This window comes from Ornithodoros turicata, chromosome 1 (genome assembly GCF_037126465.1).
Source record: "Ornithodoros turicata isolate Travis chromosome 1, ASM3712646v1, whole genome shotgun sequence".
Taxonomy (NCBI): Eukaryota; Metazoa; Arthropoda; class Arachnida; order Ixodida; family Argasidae; genus Ornithodoros; species Ornithodoros turicata.
This window is the reverse complement of record NC_088201.1, coordinates 34,259,158-34,280,736: the sequence shown is the minus strand read 5'-3', so window position 1 is coordinate 34,280,736 and position 21,579 is coordinate 34,259,158. Positions and strand designations below refer to the sequence as shown.

General features: G+C 42.8%; 2 protein-coding genes across 4 annotated transcripts in view; both read right to left on the bottom strand.

The window, feature by feature from the left end:
* LOC135377952 (U3 small nucleolar RNA-associated protein 4 homolog) overlaps positions 1 to 1,427 on the bottom strand; it is a 39,356-nt gene extending 37,929 nt beyond the window's left edge. For both annotated transcript variants that reach the window (XM_064610738.1, XM_064610739.1), the window contains exons 1-2: positions 1,105 to 1,427; positions 947 to 1,001 (exon numbers count right to left, since the gene is read on the bottom strand). In XM_064610738.1, the coding sequence (XP_064466808.1) occupies positions 947 to 1,001; positions 1,105 to 1,256 (207 nt within the window). In that variant the 5' untranslated portion in view covers positions 1,257 to 1,427. The remainder of the gene's footprint in view (positions 1 to 946; positions 1,002 to 1,104) is intronic.
* Positions 1,428 to 10,637: 9,210 nt separating this feature from the next.
* The window catches only part of LOC135377950 (low-density lipoprotein receptor class A domain-containing protein 4-like), a 147,442-nt gene continuing 136,500 nt past the window's right edge, over positions 10,638 to 21,579 (bottom strand). For both annotated transcript variants that reach the window (XM_064610733.1, XM_064610734.1), the window contains one exon: positions 10,638 to 12,566. In XM_064610733.1, coding sequence (XP_064466803.1) covers positions 11,980 to 12,566 — 587 coding nt within the window. In that variant the 3' untranslated portion in view covers positions 10,638 to 11,979. The remainder of the gene's footprint in view (positions 12,567 to 21,579) is intronic.

Below are 21,579 nucleotides of genomic sequence, written 5' to 3'. Positions count from 1 at the left end.
TTCCTCGGATGATGCCTTCTTCAAAGTGAAGAGGCGGCGTGTTTCCCCTTCTGACGAGTTCAAACTTTTGAGATCCGAGACAAACCGCACCATGGAATCCCTGAACAGCTACCCCACAATCAAGAAGATGTTTGTACACCATAACTCCGCCATTCCGTCATCTGCTTTAGCGGAACGGGTATTTAGTATGGCAAAGGACGTCCTCTCAGCAAAACGGGTGAAGCTCACAAATGAAAAATTTGAACATCAACTACTTCTGCGTTGCAATAAATCGTACCTGTAAGTTGTGTTCATGTGACCGTTGTCTGTGCCCAACATTGCTTGTATTGATTTGCGGAATGCACTTATGTGACTCAAATAAAATTGGTGCATATTATAAGGACAACTGGTGAAGTAACGCAAAAGTAACGGCATTACTTATCAGAAGTAACGGCGTTAGTAACGCGTTACCTACTACCACAAGAGTAACGAATAACGTAACGCGTTATTTTTTGGAAAAGTAGTGAGTAACGGTAGTGCACTACAAAATAAAAGTAACTTCCCCACCTATGGCACATAACACATATATGCATAATTATGAAAGCATAACATGCATAAGCATAATATTTTTGTGAACAATACAAACTTTGTTTCTCATGCGGAACAATTTAACGCGGTAATTCTAACGTTTTGAATTTTAGTGCGTTGGTTGGACCATGAAATTACATTTGTGCAAGAGTACACGCTCGTGAGCTGCGAATTTATTTTCTAATCATCGTTGAATCCGTGATATTTTAAATGAATCGTGGTGCCTTAAGGCTTGTATCGTCGCATATGGGGCAGTTTTACAAATGCTATGCACAGAAAGCATCAAGACATTCTTAGTGCTCTTAGCTTCTGTTCACAAACCCGCTATCAATGCATCCTACTAAGGGAACAAAACAAAATGGCCTCAAAACATTCTTACCCCTTCGATGCATGGAGTGTATTTCAAGTTCCAAAGTTCTATTGAAAAATCTGCCCTGCAATGTAAAACAGAGGTGATAGAAAAAGCAGCACCTTAACGGAGCAACACAGATGAAGAAACAAGTGTTTCTGTACAACCAACAGAGCAAATGAACATACCTTACAACCGCTACTTTGTCTTGTGTGCCATCATAAGATAACACATTGATTGATTTTGGACTTGGCTGGTAAAATCGCACTTTGTGCACCCGATACTTGGTTTTGCCCGGTGTTAAGTTTTCCACTTTTTCGGAGGGGTTGGATCGCTTCATCACCACAAGCCGACAGCGAATGACTTAATATACTGGTTGTTAAACTCCCAAATCAAGCAGTCTATGACTGCATCTCGCACATTTCACGCGTGCAAAACACGTGGTGTAAAAATCACGCTTAGACAGGTGCAGCGGCGTCCACAGTACACAACAACCACGTGCGGTTCACAACTATCCCGGTTCAAGTCTCCGTCGTGCACGCAAACAACGCGTGAAAAAGAATGCATGCGCTTTATTAGACATTAATAAAATTAAGGACACATTTTCCCCAAAATATTAATGAAAATGTAACCGATCGCCACAAGCAAAGCCGTAAAACTACATCCGGTAAATTGAATGTGGCTAAAACCGGATGTGACGTCAGTTGTGTTGATTTTCAGTTCTTGAGCAATGGGACCCCGGGCGCGTCAAATGGAGTTGATGGTGGTTGATGGCACTTTGGAGTGTTGACATATCGCAGTTAAACAGGGACCGATCGTGCGTGGTTATGTATTGCATTCCGAGCGCTCTACGATTTTGAACTATCAACAGGGTACTCCGAGTAACACAGTCAATCCTGTCGAGTCTTTACTAGCATACGGCACTCACTCCAGTCTGACGTTTTGCTTGATTTACTTCATTGGTATTATAAGTATTGGGCTTTTTTATCGCGACATGGCGGTGAATTCCTTGTTAAGCAATGCGCGTGTTAAAGGTATACTGGACAAGAGAAGCGTCAAAGCCACGCTGCCTAGTTTCTAAACTCAGAGACCCAGTAGCTTGTTGATATGACAAGCTTTAGCTCCTTGGGTCGGAGATTGACCGGAAATACAGATGTGTGTCGGACCAAATAGTCCATGCAAACATCAATGCCACATTATTCACGTGGTACAATTTTTGATGATAATGTTGCATTACGAAATTCACGAAAGTAATGTGTAATATACCACATATAACACAAAATTCGCAAGAGAAACAGAAGAAAATGAACAATTCAAGAAACAAGCAAAAAATGAAGGTGTCTCCAGCGCTTTCTATTGTTCAGCTGTGTGAGCAGCCCTCCGGAACCAGCATATATATTCCTTCTCTCCCCGTCAGACCTCCTTCTAAAGGGAGGACAGAAGGCACGTCTTTTGTACTGTCCCATCTTTTGGTGCTTATGGGCTCTTGGTGGTTATGAGAATGTTCTCCCCTTCTGCCCATTAGCACCAAATGCTCAAAGCCACCATATTTGCTTTGGTGCATATGAGTATTTGAAGGTTACGAGCATTGGGTGCTTATGAGCTGCTACCGGTATGGACAGTCGTCAGCTAACAGTTGATTTATTATTGAACAAAGACCAACCAATGACCAACACTAGCCTAGAAAGACCTTTGGTACAAGGGCGACCTCTGCCAGGGACAGGTTCACTGTCAGTAAAGGGAGCCATGCTTGTGCAGGGAACAGCCCTTTTGCTGTGGTTTACCTCGCATGACCAGGCTAAGCATGAATGATTAACAGCAGGAATTGTTTTGGAAAGTTCATATTGGCAGCAGAAGACTGGGGGCAGCTACTTTTCTAATCCAGCAAACCCACGAGAGTAGGGAATGCTTAGAAACAGAACGCTTTTTTCTTGATGAAAGTAGTACATGTTTGGCTACAGTTTGGACATCCTGGGGTGTTGTCGTGCGAGGTGATTTGAGGTAGTTGTGCGGAAAAATTGATGAAACCAGAAGGTGAATTACCTCTTTACAAAAAATGTGGCGGATGTTTGGAACAAATAAAGCACTTTCATGCAGAGTTCAAGGGCAATACAAATTTCGCCTGAAGAAACTTACACTCACTGGACGAACAAAAGTCGGAACCATTGAAGGCTGTGGAAGGGATAGGAATCATATGGTAATAGGGAGTGTTATGAAATCTTGCGCGCCACCCCGATTCCGACTATTGCTGTCAGTCAATTTGATATGAGCAACGTGATGTCAGCCACTCCAAAGGAATCAGGCGATTGGCTTATGTTTTTGGAAATGTTATCGTGAAACTTCTACGTTGTCCTAAAACTCCCTATTGAGAAGCTTCATGCGTTAGGATATTTCCCTCCGAGCAAGCCGAGACCGTCGAAAATTCACATCTCAGTCAGAACAGGTGAAATCCAATAGGAGCTGTGCGTCAGGAGTGGGAATCCATTTTCAGAGATGAAAATCCAAGTAACACTGTTGCAGGATTAGAGGAGTTCTGGACGCGTAGAGGCTCACAACTTTTAGGACACACAGAGGCTAACAAATTTAATGACAGGAATGTGAGCAGGTGCAGGACGTACTGATTAGGATTGAACATGACGTGCTTCAACGATTGCCTCCACCAACATAAATGCGCAATCCACTTTCGCTCAAGCAATATGCCACTGAGCCTAGGAACACACTTGCACTTCTGCCCTAGTTGTCTTCCTACGTTCAAGTGCTGTTGTTAGGGGCAATCGCCCTTCTCGCCACAGCCGAAAACCTTGCACCAGTAAGGTCGAATTATATCAAATCACAGCCAGAAAACTGTAGAAACTACCCTCATTGAGCTCTCGTCCAATGTCAGCCAGAGGTACTGTTTGTCCAGTGGTCCTGCAAGGGGTTGACCGTGTTCCCCCTTTAGGTTTGTGTTTTGTTGGCCCCTTTTCAACCTTTTCCTCCTCCTTTTCTCACGTGGTGTGTTTATATGTATGTGACATATGTGGTTTGGAAATTAAACGTTTGCTGGTTTGAGTCTTGTGTTGGCGGCGTCTCACTGTTTGTGCCGAGACTCGGGTTTTTGCACTATGGAGTTTGTCCACCAGTTGGCCTGCATCTATGCCACACTGACAACACGACAAGCTACTTTTGGAATTAATCAACCGCTCCATAAAGCAGAGTAATGCTTTTGCTGAACAAGTTACTTTGAATGTTACTGTCAGTCTACACATGAGAGAGAGTGAACGCGAGTCTCCAGCAAAAACTTGCAGACTGTGCAGAGTGTGTGTGCAGCTTTGCGAATACCCGGAAACATGTCTAAGAATATAAATGTACTTACCTCTACCAACTTCTACTCTTAAGCATTTGAAGTAGTCCGTGAATTGATCAGGCATATGCGACTCACTTCTATAGGAGACCTCCTTGGGACTGAGACTTGCACAAGTGTGAAATGTAATAACTCCCTCATCGGCAATGGTTCAGACAGTCCTCTGGTGTTCAAGCTGCTGTGTGTCTCAGCAGTTCTAGAAACACAGGGAATCTCGCTTGTGCATTTCATTAACATGCCTATATTAGTATGCATTTCTATGGCTGTCACTGGCTGTACTAAGCAACTGTGAATAAAGTGTCCCATCTAATACCTCCAGTTTCTACCCTATGATGCAGTTCTCCAATAAGTTGAGTAGCTGTCCTGTTATTTTGTCCTTTCAGTGATCCACAATGGTGTATATGAACAACTTCAAAGCTGCCACACGATGCATAGCAAAAATGCTAAGTAATGCATAACTGTGTACTACTTGTGACACAAATGTGTCTGAAATCTTCATTCAAAGGTACAGCAGCCCGTATTGAATTGGCCGCCCCTGAAGCAGTGGTAGATCTCCGAGGGGGGGTATGATGCCCCCGCAAAAACGTCAGTTTATACATTGAATTTACCTGTCTCCCCTCCCGCACTACGCGTTCCAACAAAGAAACTGCTTCCCCCCCAAGAAAACGAGGGTCTGGATCTGTCCCTGCCTTGAAGGGACTGTAGCATTATTGGGCAGTACCCCATACGAGCCTATTAGTCGGAAAAATAATCTTGCAAAGGCTGGAGATTTCTGACAAGATAAGCCGCGAGCTGTTTACTTCAGACAAGTATGTCGCAAGCAGTACCTATAAAGGCTAATCAAAGAATGGCAGTTGATGCACTTGAATGCACAGCTGCAGAGCTGTCTACTGCTGTCATTTAGTCATAACAGTTGTGTTTCACTGGCATGTTGGCATGTTTGTGTTTCATTGGCCTTAGCTACTGGCACATTATAAAGGCTGAATAGTTTGGAGATTGCTCATCTTTCAAATATTATAGCAAAAAAAAAAAAAAACAACAACAACAGGTTGTGCCTTTGCCTTTCCCTATGTTTGCAACCTGCACAGTCACAAATTTAGTGTAATTTTTGGACCGTTGGGTTTGGCAATACAGGTGGTTCTACAAATGCACAGTACGCATCCACCTGCACTTTCCAGTCACACGGATAAGCATATTACATTTGATGCTTAGAAAAGCTGTCTGTTTTACCTGACACAACTCTGTAGCTACAAGTTCTCTTTTACCCTCCTTTTGAATTCCAGCAGGTAGTCCAAAATCAATGCACCAGTCAGTCAAACTTTGAGAATTCCGTATACGGTTCAGTATTCGTATGCACAGTGGCCACAATGATTTTGAGGAATCAATGAATAACAAATTTTCATCGCACAAAGTAGGGCTATAAATTGGAAGAACACAACAAAGGAATAGTTTTATTTAAAAACACCTCCTAGAGTGATAGTGCCCGAATACACTTAACAGACCGTGGCTACCACTGTGTATGCAGTATGTGCTGCCAAGCTTTCATCTTTCTCTTACCTTACTTCAATGGTCTGAACCCAGTAAGCTTCCTCTGATATACTCTACTACCCTCACCATATCGAAGCAAGTGAGGTATTCGCCATCTAGGAGCAGTAGTGCTAACAGAGGTAATAGCGGCTGCAGCCTGTTCAGAGTGGACAAGTGTTCTGCAACAAGGCCACAAAATGAGTGACAGCACTGTTACCCACCCTCTTTCTCTTTGTTTTTTCTCTCTCTCTCTCTTCGTTTATGCACTCAGTGAGGAAAAAAAAACAGCTTTTGTCTGTGAAACTAATAGCATGACCTCTGACCAGAGCACCGCTTAGAATTGTCTCACTATGCGGCACAAGCCCTTACAAAGTTCTCAAGTGGTGATGAAAGTTACTGGAGGAGGGCCCATTAACCACATTCGCCCGACAGTTGTTCACAGCTTCATTACAATAAAAGTTGGGAATGAACGTTGGCCAAAAAGAGTGATATTTTGCCGTATGCAGAGAGGGAAAATAGTTACACAACAAAAGCGTCCTTCCTTGCTATAAGTCCCTAAGATGTGAACCATCTAGTATTGGCAGGTGAGAGCTAATCAACTGCTTAACAGAATATCCAGAACCAAGCCCCTTTTAGTGCATATGAAACTTTTAAGAGTAACTGCTGTGTATCATTTACTTACAATAATATATTTGTTATTTGAGATCCGAACCGTAAATGGAAGCTTTATCTGAAATCCAAAAGAGAGCAAGTATTCAGATATGGACAAATGGAACCGACAATAGAGTGGTTCAAACTACCAAGAATAACCTTATTGGCTCTCGTAACAGACTTATGTACATGGAAAGCTACAGGTTTTTTTTATGTTTTCTTACACATACGCATAAGCATTTCTGTGAGGATAATGTCTTGGTAGTGTGAATTTCCTGTAATTCATAGCTCTCCCCCAAGTGAGAGTGAAGCCTTTATTTATTAACTATTAATTATTTTTATTTATTTTTAATAACCTGCAGTTATCCGAGTTTGTGATCTCTGCATTTGCAATATTCTGGTGATCTGTGATGGACGATAATCCACTAGCTTTTGCTTGCACAGAGCACATCTCCAGAAAAGAAATGCAAGTTGCAAGAGATCCAATCTCCATCTCCACTTGAATATCAGCCAAAGGGGTGGAAGTTGTGCAAGCCACTAAGCTATAGTGCTAAGCAACGAAAGAGTGCAGATATCCAACCTCCTGAGAAAAAGTGTAAACCAACATGTTTACCCATGTTCAGTTCACAGCCCTGGACAGTATTCTGCGACATGCATCACCTAGCTTTTATGGAGCAACCTGACTGAGTAGGAAAGTGGAGTGTGCTTACTTTATCTCATGGAATACAGATGTATTCCTACAAAAAACATTTTCTGTAGAGTTCAGTTTCACTCGATGTGTTCATGTGGGTATATGTGTATCACTCCGGTACTGGCCAACTGCTCATTAATAACACTGATAGTCTGATGCTACAGAGCTTGAATGGAATAATTATGAAGAAGCAGAATAATTGTAGGACAAAATCCATGGGCACATGACAACATGGATATGAACTGATGCTGTTTATCACACATTTCTCTCTGTGGGATCATTGACTATTTCTTTAAACTACCCTATTTTGCCCAAGCTTTGACAATTTGTAGAAATCTAATGTACTAAACTGCTTGAGCCAGTGCTCTAGATCATGCGTGTAGGTGCTGCTCATTTAATGGTGTGTACTGCAAGAGATCAAAAATCGATCGTTCAGAATTTTCGCACGTGAGAACATGCCAGTCTCAGCTCCACTATTTCAATTTTTAATGGACGGTGTTGGTGCAAGAAAACAGAATTAAAACAATAAAAAATTGAAAGGCTTATTTTGGTTGCTTTCATCGTGTATTTACTAGTTGTGCTGTACTGTTCTCTACTATAGTAGTTATGTACTGTAGTATCGAGTACTGACAGCACTCCTCACTAAAGACTGGAAGGCCCAGATAAGGTCCTGGCACAGTTCGCAAAATGTTATTTTCAAATTTACAAAGGGCCAAAGTGAAGGCAAAATTAGAAAAAGAAAAGAAAAAAAAAGATACGAATCCTGCAACCAACATGCAATGACACCAAGAAACTTGCAATAAATGATGCCAGTTTATGCTCACATTGTCACTCTCTCTCTCATGGTTTGCACCAGCTCCTCTGTGCCTCCAAAATCTAAAATTCCATTGATGACTCTTCCATTTTAATGGCACAAAAGTAATTAGGGCTGTAATGCACCAAACCATCTCAGGCAAAAATCTGAGCTGGAATCCCAAGTGGATCCACTTGAAAAACAAGTAGATCCAGTGGAAGAGCCTCAGTACAAGAGCCGCCGCCATTTCGAACACGGACCTACTATTCTGCAGGGCACCGTCCTCATCATTGGCATAGAGCTTAAAGGGTTAGGGATGATGTGTTTAAGGGTTCATGGGTCTTATAGATCAACAGCATGTGTGGATGAGAAAAATCCAACTAGGCTTTTACAACTGAAGTGAACAACATGCATTCAAGAAGTACTTTGTTGTGTGGAAGTGGGTTTGGTGAATGAATGCATCTTCACATTCATTCACCAAAGCCAAAGGTTAGAAAGATAAGGAGGTCAGCGGTTGTGAGAGTAGGTTTCCGAAGCACCCAAGTATTTGTTGTTGCAAAAGCTGTAAAGCCTCAGTTGTAAAAGCCTAGTTGGATTTTTCTCATCCAAGGATGCTGTTGAACTGCAATTCTCATAAGCCCTTTAACATGTCATCACTATCCGTTTAAATAGCATGCCAATGATGAGGATGGCACCCAAAGAACAGCCTCTGTTCGAAATATCAGCAGCACTCATCCTCGGGCTCATCCCTTCATGTCTAGTTACTGGTTCACTGCATTTTACTACCTTTCTATTTAGTGTATTTTGGTTTTATTCTTTCCATAATCGCTGCTAGTTTGTATCGATGGCTCCTAGAAACCACGGTGTAAGATACACCGGTGATCTTACACCGTGCTAGGAACCAACCAAAGATCTTAGAAGGGGATTTTGAATCTTGTAACATTTCTTAAAAGAGCTGCTGCAGCTGTTGGATGTGTCAGGACACCCATTACCCGGTATACCCACATACATAATCAGTGAAGTGCAACAACGAAGTGCAATTTTCTTGTATTTGTTTCTTACATCGTCAGTAATGATAGTTGAAAGTTTATGGCCTTTCTGGTGTGGTTGCTGTCCTTGTTATTCGTCACCGCGCTGCACAGAGTGTTTACTATCATATTGGAAAAGTTTTGCACTCACTCCAAGAAAAGTTTGTGTTGCTTGGTGTCTACATATCAAACACAGAGCTTAGGGAGTCTGTGTAGGATACTAACGGTTTGATCCAGTTTTGTAAAATACAACTGAGTGCTAAGGTGAAACTATGAGATACCCATCTTATGCACTGAAGGTAGATATTACTTTTTAAAATTTGCCCTTTTACCTTTGTCAGTTACCGTGGCACACAAGAAACCTGTATCAGTCTTCGATCAGTCTCGATAAAATGCTGTGCAATCTCCAAGACCCTCCTTCAGAGCTTCAAATACCTGTTACAACACAGCCCTGGGATTGCCACTTTTGCTGTACTTGGTTAATGAACAGCTCTACTGCAGAAGTGGTAGCCTCAGAGGAACGCTCTTACCACTGAAGCTCCACAGCATCAGATATTCAACATTACCCATGAGTATTCAACTAACACCATGACAGTAAGGTATACCTTGTCAAACAAACTGGCAGTGAAATTTGAGTGAAACACTTGAGGTCCCTTGCTAAGAGCAGATGTTGCTTTCAGGGATGCATCCCTCCTCCTTGCAGTTCTCCCGTTACAGTAGTGGTTTTGCAGCGGTAAAATCACTGTTATAGTTCACTCTGTCCAGAGCTGTACAGAATCCTTTAAGTGCCCTAATTTAGACATAATTTAAGAAAAATCAATTGTATTTCTTGGAAAAACCCTGGAAACTGCTTCACTAACTCTGATAAATGAAGTGATAGACAATCCATTTTTGCTTGCAACATGTTTCGATGACCTGCCAGAGATCCACATGTTGCACAAGTAATATGAGCAGACAGCTTTTATACCTGCCAACACAAGATGGGAATGAGTCGACAGAAGGTTTATAACACCTAATCAACCTTTCCTACATATGGCAAAGTAGTATCACTCTCTTCTATCAGCCTATAAAATGCATATTTCTGTTTACGGAGTACCAGTTTAACAGGTCTTCCTACTGAAACATAACCAGATTCTGTTTTAGAACAAAAGACTTTGGAATCTGTGCTGCTGCAAATTGTCATACATTAGTGTATTTAGGCCTGGTTTCACAAACGTTGGTTAAATTTGAGCCGAGATCAAGGGTTGCTAAAACCTGAAGTTAACACTCAATTGTTTTGTTTACGAACATTAGTTTGTGACGTGATGAATGTTTCAGTGCCAATGACTCTTTAGTGAAGCAGAGTTATGTATTAAATTCAAGATAACTGACAGTTGATCTCTGTTCAAATGTTAATCTGCGTTGGTGGCACCTGGCCTTAGAATGCCATTCTCACAAGCGAACGAGGCTTTATCTTTAACCGCTCTAGGGTTTGTCAACATAGTATGCTGTTTTTGCTACAAGGAATTTTTGCCCAAGAATATCAAAGAATGCCATACACAAGCTGTCTGTCTAATAGTCTGACAGCTCCAAAAGGACCGTATATTCCTGCATACAGCATTTAACGACCACGGAATCATGATTAATTAACACATGTTCACCTGACCTCCCAAAATGAGTTATTACATAACTAGACTTTGTACACTGTATCATATTTGCTCGTTCTGCATTTTATTAACAGCTATTAGATCTCCTCCTTAACAAGGAGCAATGTCACTGATGACGATGATGATGATGGCATGAGCAATAATTGTAGTAGGAAATATATTATGTATACATTTGGTTGTTTGCTGCGAGCAAGACATGTAAACATACCCTTTTAAACTACCCATCATACGTTTGGCGCAATCAAATTTGAATAGTTAAGCTACCTGGAGTGTCAAAAAATCAACATGCAGAAATACACCATTGGTAACTATGTCCTAGATTTGCGTCACAATCTTTTGCCTTGCAATGAAAGTGTTGATGCCGAAAACAGATGCAATATATAAATAAATACTGTGTTGAGCAACTGCAGTAGTAATCTTTTCAAAAAGAAAAGCAATTACTAACACATTAAACTGCTTGAAAATCAACTAAAGCCCTCCAGAGAATATGTATCTGCACATGAATTCCAACTTGGGATTTTGCTTCAATGTCCTGATCAAATTATGAACACTGCCTCGAGGCTGCTTGGTGCATTCTGCAACTTAGCAGCTATTTCTGGTGAATTAACTCAGCACTTGACTTTAGATACTTTTTCCTCTCTTTGCTCACACCACTGGTGCATGCATGCACTTCACTGTCAGGTTCATGTGGACTTTCCCTGAAATTTTGTATCCATCGGCACAGGGCACACCTAAAACCTTCATGAACTGTGTTGAGTTTGTTCCAACAACATACCTCTAATGTCTGTACAGTACAATTTCGCCCCAGGCAACCCTTGTAATTAACCGCTGAAAACGAGTCGAAACGCAAATGAGACTTACTGAAGCAAACGTAAGACACAAGTCCTTCATTCACACAGGTGCACTCTGATACTGTTTCCAAAATAACATGATGGATTTTTTCAGTCCAATCAAGTTTCTTAAGACGCAAAAGCACCAATGTATGTGCAACAATGCTGGCACATCATAGACATGGTCTTGCCCTTTGCCATTTCCTTACAATTTGTTGATCTTTCTCAAACAATGTGACTAGGAATGCTTGAGTGTCATGAAGACGTTTGTACCATCGACGTGGGATGGAGGATCGGTGCAATCGAGACATTGTCCCTTACCAGCACACTCAATGTCCCAGTTGCACCAACCAACTTTGAATTTGTTCTCAAAGGTACGTGGACTACTCCCACGGGCGGCTTCAGCTCAATGAACTTGCAGTGTGTAGTAAAGCTTGCTACCATGGCCTGCCTGGGTGGTCCAAAACAAACACACGCTCGGTGTCCGGAGGCACTGCGCGTATCACAGGGGGGAACGCTTCCCACTGAAAGACCGATAAGTGGCCAGCGGGGGGTCAAAGGGCAGGTCTCTCGCAGTCCGTGCTGTGCCATGATGCAGCCCTGTTACAGTGGCCCCCAACGCTGACAGAATTGGAGCGGATGACTAGCGGCGTCGCTTGCGGCAGTATTGGTGGCCGATGTAGAAGCGACACCGAGCTCGAACGGCACGGGGGGTTGCTGTCAAGTACCGTGCGGTTGGGAGGCGCCCGTACACATGCTCCGTACAGCTCCTGCTCCTGGTCCGCATCACGCAGGTGAAGGCTGCCCGCCAGCGGGTGCTCCTCGGGCAGCGCAGCCACAGATGGCGGAAGCTCTAGGGCCAGATCCGTCCGCACAGAAGCCGCCCTCACCTGGGCATCTCGGGCTGCGGCCAGCGCTGCCCGCTGACGCTCCGCCGCGCTGGCTGCTGTGTACAGCGCAGACTGGACGGCAGGAGCCGCTGGTGGCAATAGAACTTGCTGGTAGCGTTGTGGGTCCGCGGCACGGCTGCGACGCTCACTCCACGACCGGGCCCCCATCTTGTAGTGACTCACGATGCAGGCCACTACCCCCAAGCTCAACACCGCACCGATCGCCCCAATCACGATCTGGCTTCCAGCCACTGCAACACAAAAGCACACACTCAGTTTTGGCTCTTTGCAATAACACACAATTTGGCTATTTGGCTGTGCAAGCAATGCTCTTCTTTCTGAGTACCACAGGGCAGGGCTCAATACTACAGCAGTGTAATGAGTAATTATGAAAGGAAAATTTGTATTCACAGTGCTGCTTACAAGTCGATCAAATACACTTAAAAGGCCTTCATCAGAATTGCATCTTCTTCACATCATCATCATAATTTGGATAACATTCAGGACAGGCAAATATATCAGGCAGAACATTAATAATACTTGAGCGAAAAACTATCAATGAATACTATTCATTTCTCATGTGCTATCACATTAATGGTAGGCAGGGGGAAATGGAGAACATTAATGTATGTTTGATGTGTAGATGGATAACAGCCACAGCAGTAGTGTGCATGGTTAAAGGCTACAATGTAGTATACATTGGTCTTATGTCACTAGTGAGGCTAGACATTTAAAGAAAAAAGAAAGACTGTTTCTAGTTTGGAATCTGCTGTTTCTATATGAAAGCATTCATGTGCATGAACATACACATACGTATTAAATTACAAATGGGACCTAACTAAACCGATCTGTAACATGTTTCACCGGTATCATGAGAATATGGTGCATATAAAATATTTAGATGTGGCCTCAGACTGACACTCATTAGCATCATTGTGGATCCAATGAAAGCAAATTACATGATACACTCCTATTCAACATACAACACAAATACTGTTGGAGGTGGGATTCTTTATGATGCAGCAGTCGGACCTTTGACAACAGTCCAACTCACTATCTACAAAGGTAATTCAAGGTTGACCTAGACTTTTGCTCAAGAACAAAACAGTGACTAAATGTAATTGTATAAAACTTTTGGAAGACAAAGTGCAACCCTTCTCAGGTCAGCGGCATGTGCGGCAGTGACAGCCATCATGGTTGCAAGCAGTGTGTGTATAGCTGTGGTACAGACAGTTTGGCGAAGGACAGGATATGGTGACGAAGGAACCACATGGACACGTTCGTCCGACAGCATTCACACCAGTGAACATCACAAGCGTTGAGCAAGGCATCCTCGAGAACCGGCGAGTAACAGTTCGAGACATTGCAGCCCAGTGTAATATTAGGGTTGGCAATGTGGAGACGGGGTTGCGCAAGATGGGTTCCACGACACCTTACTTGTGACCAGAAGGGAGCGCGCAATGGAGTCTGAGCAGGTGCTAAAGCGGTTTCAATCCAAAGGGATTTGGTTTGATTTGGGATTTTCTGGCGCAAGGATATCAGAGATCAAACTGCGCCTCAATCAGAGGGGAAAAAAGTTTTGCACACAGACACAGCTAAACATATTTTCAGGAACTTGAGAAAACAGAAGATATATTTTCTGTACGTGACACATACAAAGTGCATCTTGTGACATTTGCCACACTTAAGGTTTGGAATAGATGGTCAAATTCATCACTTAAAATCAATGCAAGGTTCCTTCCATACGTAAAAGGAACAGCCGTTAAAGGAACAGCCGCCTACAGAAATATGTTTATGAAACAACTGCTGCAGTGGTTCAGATAGTTCAACAACCAAATGTACTCATTTTCTCTCTAAAAACATTAAATGAACGAATTTTATTGGTTAGCACTGCCTGTACAGCTGAGCAAGCTCCAGAGGCAACATCATCAACAAAAGGTACATTTGAAAAATTGATCTGATTTGGAGTTTCCTATGGCGCAAGGGTAACAATGATCAAACTACGTTTGAAAAACAAATCAGAAAAAAAAAAACGGGTTCGGTCGACAACAGGCTACACCGAACGTGGTGACCAATTTCATTGTCAAACTTAGCTATGGTCATCATCTGGAATAACCAAACACCTATTGGTAGCAGAGCATAGGGGTGATCAATCTTTGCAATACTGGTTATCTTCAAGCTTCACTGTTTATTACTACTGTCACTAAAGTCAGACTGGCAAATCTGCACGTGCCTTGCAGTCACCCACCGCTCATATTTGTCCAGGGTATATGGTCGGTTTCATTGACACGTCTCATATTTCCATTGAGGGACTTTTGGCTGCCTGGTGACTGCTCTTATGGTGTACGTCATCAAATAACGCAAAAACTACAAGTACATCACATGGAAAGTTCAAAAGGATGGAAATTTCAATCTGTGATCAACAAAGAATAGAAAGACGCGATAGTTTTGGAATCAATAGGTAGGACCACAACTGTCCCTTTAAAGGGGCTGTAACTGTTTGCCCCGAGTTCTACCGAACAGAGGCATCGGACAATTCTTTGCATTGACGAGAGCCCTACATTTAGTCTTACAGCAATGGAAGTCTTACATGCAGGAAACCTTGTGCACTACATACACAGACACTGCCAGGCATCACTGTGGAGCCTGCGCTGTGTGCACCTTTAGGAGTGGCTGTCGCTTGCAAATGTTGGCAAGGTGATAGCCCATTTCTTCTCTTTGCTCCGAGCAATACAATTCATTGCCAGTGAACGTGGGAATGCCACTGAAAGCCAAATGATAACCTTCGGTGACATGACATCTGGAGTTAGCATGTCGCGTGCACTTGAGGTTGTTAGAACACAAGACTGCCTTTTTTCAAATAGGTGACTGATGTAAAACTTTTTCATGGAAGGCCCCACTGTGCAGGATTCTGCGTGCACACAACGAACCACCAAAACTAACGAGCCACAATGCTGGAATGGTACAACATTAAATTGCTTTATGCATACTGGATGAGCAGCAAAATGGAGAGGGACTCATCATTATTGCTCATCCAATATGAAGGTTCACCAACTACCCTCACCTGAAGAACCTTAGTCAAATCATTTATCATCTAACCAGTACTGGGAATTTCAATGGCAGCAAATGATAATGTGTACCCATTCTGGAAGTTAGCTCGTAGGTAGGGTTCCGCGTTTATGGCATGTATTCCCGGGGAGATTCGGTGGATGTTTTTCGGCATCGATAAGTTTTGTCAAATTGGGATATTTGCGGCATTTTATAACATTTGCGTCAAAAATCGATGCCGAAAAATCGGCAGCCGTAAGCACCAGGGAAAAGGACTATGGAGTGAGCGCAGCTTGCTAGGAGGACATTGAGAACGCAAAGAATTTTGTTTCCTTTGTTGGAAGGTTCCAGGTGTACTTGAGCCCTCTTGACCCACTGATCAAAGTGTTACAGAGGAAGATTTTTCCCTGAACATGAGGCTAGCAGCTCCGCAGGGCTGTATTCCCCGCATTCCACGTGGAAACGAGGCGAAAGAAAAACGAAAATGTGATGCCGTGGAGGAAGAAAGTGCAATCGGGTATCAGCATTTTTGGTATGTAGCACCATATGCAAGAGTATAATTCTGAGTTTTTCGGAACATGCCGAATTTCAAGAAAAAAATATATATATATATTCGGCAGGTGGTTTTAGTCATTTTTCGGCAAATGCCGAAAACGCGGAACCCTACTTATAGATAGGGTTCCGGGTTTTCAGAGTTTGTTTTTTGTCATATTCGGAGGGTGTAGGGAAGAAAATCCTAAGAGCTGGGTATTTCCCAAGTAGGTGTGGAAAATGACCCAAATGACCTCAAGATGCCTTCAGGTTGAGCACTGTCACTAAATGGGGTACCCTGTTCAGTCTCTCCAATGTTGAAGTACGTCTAGGCAAGGATGGAGCTCACCCGCATTATACGGATGCTTCGTGAATCGTTAGGTGAAAGACAGTGCACAGTGGAGTTGGGTCAAGGGAGTCACCCTTCGTTGTCGTGGGATCTGGTAACCCACAATATGAGGCACTCTCGACACAAAAGGAAATAAATCCTGTCATCCAGTCATCAGCGCATGGTTTTAATTGCAGAGATCTCCAGTTCTGGAACCCGTAAAAGTGGAGTTTCACGGATTTGCTTCGAATTTAAAGGTGTATGTTCTTCAAATTTTTTTGGATAGATTCGAAAACCCGGAAACCTACTTATAAGCAAACTGGTGTACAGTCGCCCCTCGTTCTACGAACCCTCGATTTCCGAACCGTGAACACGTTTTGCGGATACTAATGGGAAAACCCAAGGCTTTTTAACCTCAACTTATGGACAGATTACACGCGGTCACCAAAAGTTCAGAAAAAGAGAGAATTTGGAACATGATGTGTCTTGCGGCGTCCGAAGAGAGACTTGGCTGTTTTGAAAGTTGATAGAACAGAAGGATACTGTACGAGGAAACGTGACTCATCTTTGGTGCCACGGATTGGCACGAAGACAGCTGTCATGTGGTGTTCGGATTCTGAAATCAACACGTCTGGAGCAGCGAAGCATAAGCGCTCGGGTGAAAGCACCCAAGTAACCGCCGGGGTGAAAAAGACCATGATAGTGAGTAAAGTAAGTGTAAAAGTGCTACTGTGATTAGTAGGTCTGCTAGGGACCACATTGAAGCTGCTATATTGTATAACGAAGAGAGGAATGAAGAGCAAAGCAGTTGACATCACTTCTCAGCAAAGTAGACACAAATGAAGGTAATATGCAAAGAACTATAACCCAGTATTCCTGAAAATAAATGTGTCTGGAAAGTTCCGTCGTTTATAGCGCTCCTCGTGCCTTTTTTTTTCCTGCACACTTCGATTTATGAACATTTTCGGTGAGAACGGTTGGTGTTCATAAATCGAGGGTTGACTGTATATACTTCATTCTGCAAACCTACAAGTCTCCTTCCTTTCATGGTTAAAAGATTACTTGATATGATATTGAGATGTGTTAGTTGGTTCTGAGAGATGCCAGCATGTGTAGAATAGGGACATAAACTTAAATACCATCAGTCCGGCACCATGCCCTGTCATTGGCACAAAGTGCATTTTCCACGGAACTGAGAATGTTCAACATATTTACTTTTGTTTCCGGACATGTCAGCCATGTACTCCAGTATGTATTTTAATATCACCTGCAGCAGTAAACGACATTGTGCAAGGGCGTCTGCTTACGTTGCTGATGTAACAGTACTTGCCATATAACCAGAACAGTGCACGAAGAGACTAACTGGTATAGGACAGTGTGAAGGATTGCCAGGAATGCCATCAAGTGTTAACACTGATAGTGAAGATAAGATACACATGCAAATGCTGCATATTTCATGTTGTGTATTTTCAACATGGGCACAGCAACTAATTTCTCAAAAATTAGACACTGCATACCCTTCACTGGCAAAACTAAACCAGAAAGTATAGTCTCTGAAATCCTGACACAAGACTTGTCACGAATAAAGCCCTTGTACTAAATGTAGACTGCAACAGTGGGACAACATTTTGCCTGCAGCTTTGGTCCCTCACTTTGCCTCAGCTTTGGACTACCCACTCAGCAAGGCTAGAGTGCACCGCTGGAGCCCGAGATAAGACAAGTGAACAAATAAGCATCTACTGAAACACACCCAGTCCAAACAGTGACCACCTAAGACGCTCCGTCTCCACGGTGAACATAAGAATACCTCCCACGCGAATGGAGAGTTGCCAGCTTTAGGGCTACGTGTAAAGGTTTATCAGGAAGATGGAGCCGCGTGCTAGACGGAACGTCCACCTCTCAGCTGAAAGGATGATTCTGCTCAAATATTTGCCGCAAGACAACAGAAGAAAACTCACACGCAATATTCTACCGCAGCATACACCAAAAACATGTTTCAACAACAAATTTACATCCACCCACTCCACTACTGCTGTAAATATTTTAAGTGTGGAAGCAAAAATCCATTATGGTATGTACCATCAACACCATCCTATGTAGAAAACCTAATGATTTCCAAAAGTACCTCTCATTCCAGAGTTGTCACCCCAGGAACACCAAGTTAGGCTCCTTAAAGCCAGGCATTGCACTATGCTCCAATGATGACAAACTGGACAGACATCTTCAAGAGCCTGAACTTCAGTGCTTGTCCCGTCTAGTTTGTATTCCTGTGCCTCCATTTGTGGTGGCATTAATTTTGTTAAACCTGAACAGATTTTTGTGGAACAAAGTGCTCTTCTAAACTATGTAGTAAAAGATGTCATTAACCAATCAAGATGAGTACAGTCAACCCTCGATTTATGAACCTTCGATTTATGAATTCCCTCGTTTTATGAACACCAGCACAGGGAACCAAACTTTTTCCATTCATTTTTCCCTCGATTTATGAACCTCGATATTCGAATAATGAACAGAATTTCTGGGAACCAACTAGGAGTTGCCCAGCGTTTTTGCCCTCAATTTATGAACGGATCGTTCCGAGGTCAACAGAAACTCTCAAAGGGATAATTCCGTGGTCTTATGAATGACGCCTGAATGGACAAAACGTTTTCCAGGTATTGCACCCTCTGTTCTTAACACCTCGAAATCCAAACAACAAACGGGTTTTCCGAGGTCGCACAAGGGGCGACCAAGTGTTCCTGACCTCAGTTGATGAATAAGGTGGTCGCTGTCACCCAGAGATTAATAAACGGAGGTTAAAAATGCCGGAGGAAATCCGAGACCAGTCCAGTTCGAATGTGGTGACATCTCTTCTTTCCAAGATTGACACAGCGGAAGGTATGGTCCAAAGCAAAATTAAACAATTTAGTATTGCATAATAAACAGAGTGTGAATGCGCTAACGTCTGTTCTTTGTGAGATTGATACAGCAGAAGGCATGGTCAAAAGCAAAATTACACAATATATGGCATTATAAACACAATCCCAACTCGGAAATACTGTTCCATTTGCTCGATAGTACTCAGTTAACTGAATTTTCGATTTATGAATCCCTCAATTTATGAACGATTTTTCAGGGAACCGAGGGTGTTCATAAATCGAGGGTTGACTGTATATGTTGTATATACACATGAGCCATGGATAGCAATACTAGGGAAAGTAATCAGGTATTTACACAATTGAAGCCAATAGACGATACACAGGAAGCCAGAGGAAGCGAAAAGAAATGCCTTTACTCACCTTACCACCTATTGCACAAGTCCCCCATGCACTGGCCTTAGGTGGCAGACATGTAAGCTAAGGGGAACTGTACAGGTACTCATAACAAATACAAACTTCACTTCAAAATCAATGCGACCCTTGACCACAACTGTTCCAGTATTACAAATCTCATCCACTGAAATTGCCTGCCAAGTACAACACATCGGAAAGAGAAAAGTACTTTCCAGAATTAAGTTCAACAACCACTGATCCCCATGTAACCCTTATCTTCCCAATAAAAAAAATCTACTTTAATGTCACTTATTGGCATCACTGTAAATATTTAATCTACAAGTTCGATTGATAATGTCCCAGCTGTACTTTCAACAATAAAACATTTGAGCAGCTAGGCCATGTGTTGCATGTTATCAAGTTCACATTCTTTATCATGCATTATGTAACTAACATGCACTAAATGTTATCATATTTGAACGTTTGTCTGTGGGCTTCTTTCCACTGTGAGTGTGCACACCATTCTTGTGCACAAATTTCAAAAATTAAGAGTAACCTTCTATGAATAAACAACAGATTTGTTAGTGATGACTAGTCTAAAGATTATTGTGCCCACTTGGGACATCTGTCAACATCATGGGTCAGAAAATTCACTCATGATGGCTATCATGATTCATCACATCATGGAGAATGATGGGACGTTGAGAGATGGGATGCTATATGATGTGATGCTGATGATGGGTTTTGAAGTTGAAGGGTGATGATGTTGATGCCTAATAATAGATTATGATGTTACCAGATGTGTTCATAATGACTAGTCTAGAAATTATTGTGCTCACTTGAGACGTGTCAACATCGTGGGTTGAAAAAGTCACCCATGATGGCCATCATGGACATCATTCAACATCACATCATGCAGAATGATGTGATGTTGAGCAATGGGATGCAATATATATGACGTGATGATGTTGAATAATGGCCTATGATGTGATGTGATGCTTTAGTCCAATAAAGGGAAGGTTTGTTATGTTTGATAATGATACATTATGATGTTAACGAGAATGATGGGTTATGACGTTGATGTGATGTGTTACTGTGATGCGATGTTGAACAAATTTCCAGAAAGCTGCCGACCTATAGTTAACGTTGTATCGAATTCCCACAAATACTCCCAGAAACAATACTGTGGACAGCATGGATTCGCATTCACAGACCGCAAGTTTAGCGCCGACAAGTTGTCTCGCGACGTAAAGCAACGAATTATCATTATCAGCTCCGACAAAGCAAGTCTAGTGAAGCCGCGCCATTTCAGACAGTTCCGCGAGCAAGCGTGTGTCGCAATTCCTGCGGGAGACCACTGGTGCCATATCTTATCCGAAGAGCAGCGCATATCGGCCGGGTGTTCCCCCGCCGATACCAACATTGAAAACGTCTGCTCGTCACGTGTTCACGCGCTATCTCTTTCCATCCGCGTCTGCGAGGTCACGGGGCTACACAATCGTACAACAGACGGCTGCACGATCTTGCGCGCAAACCTCAGCCGCTATACACAAACAGGAGCATATAGTGGCGGTTCGGGCGAGTGGAGATTCCTACTGGGCAACAGGAAAACGCGGAGGAAGGAAAAATCACAACAAAGGAAATAGAAATGCGGAAGCCACTACAGCAGCAGCACTCCTCAAGCACGATTCTAATAACCGTATGTAATGCCGAGTGCCCACAGAGATTTCCCGACACCCTTTTTTTTTTTTTTGCAACCCCCCCCCCCGAAATTTGAGATTGCCCAATACAGCTCGGCTACCAATACATATACCGATAAACATGTATCTGTAAATATATCCCCCCCTCCCCCCCCCACACACACACAGGGGTCGATTTCTGAAACTACCTGAATGCCGTGCACATTTTCTCTTTCCATTGTGACGGTTAGGAGTAGCTGGAGCCCACTTCACCACCATCAACAAAAACAGTATGCCCGAAAAAGGTAACAGATATGGGTGTCTGATACCCCCTACGGGATACCCCCCCCCCCAATAGTTCAGACGCAATAGTCACGATAGTTCCAGACTTGCGGTTTATTTGCAAGGGGAAATAATGAAACTATCC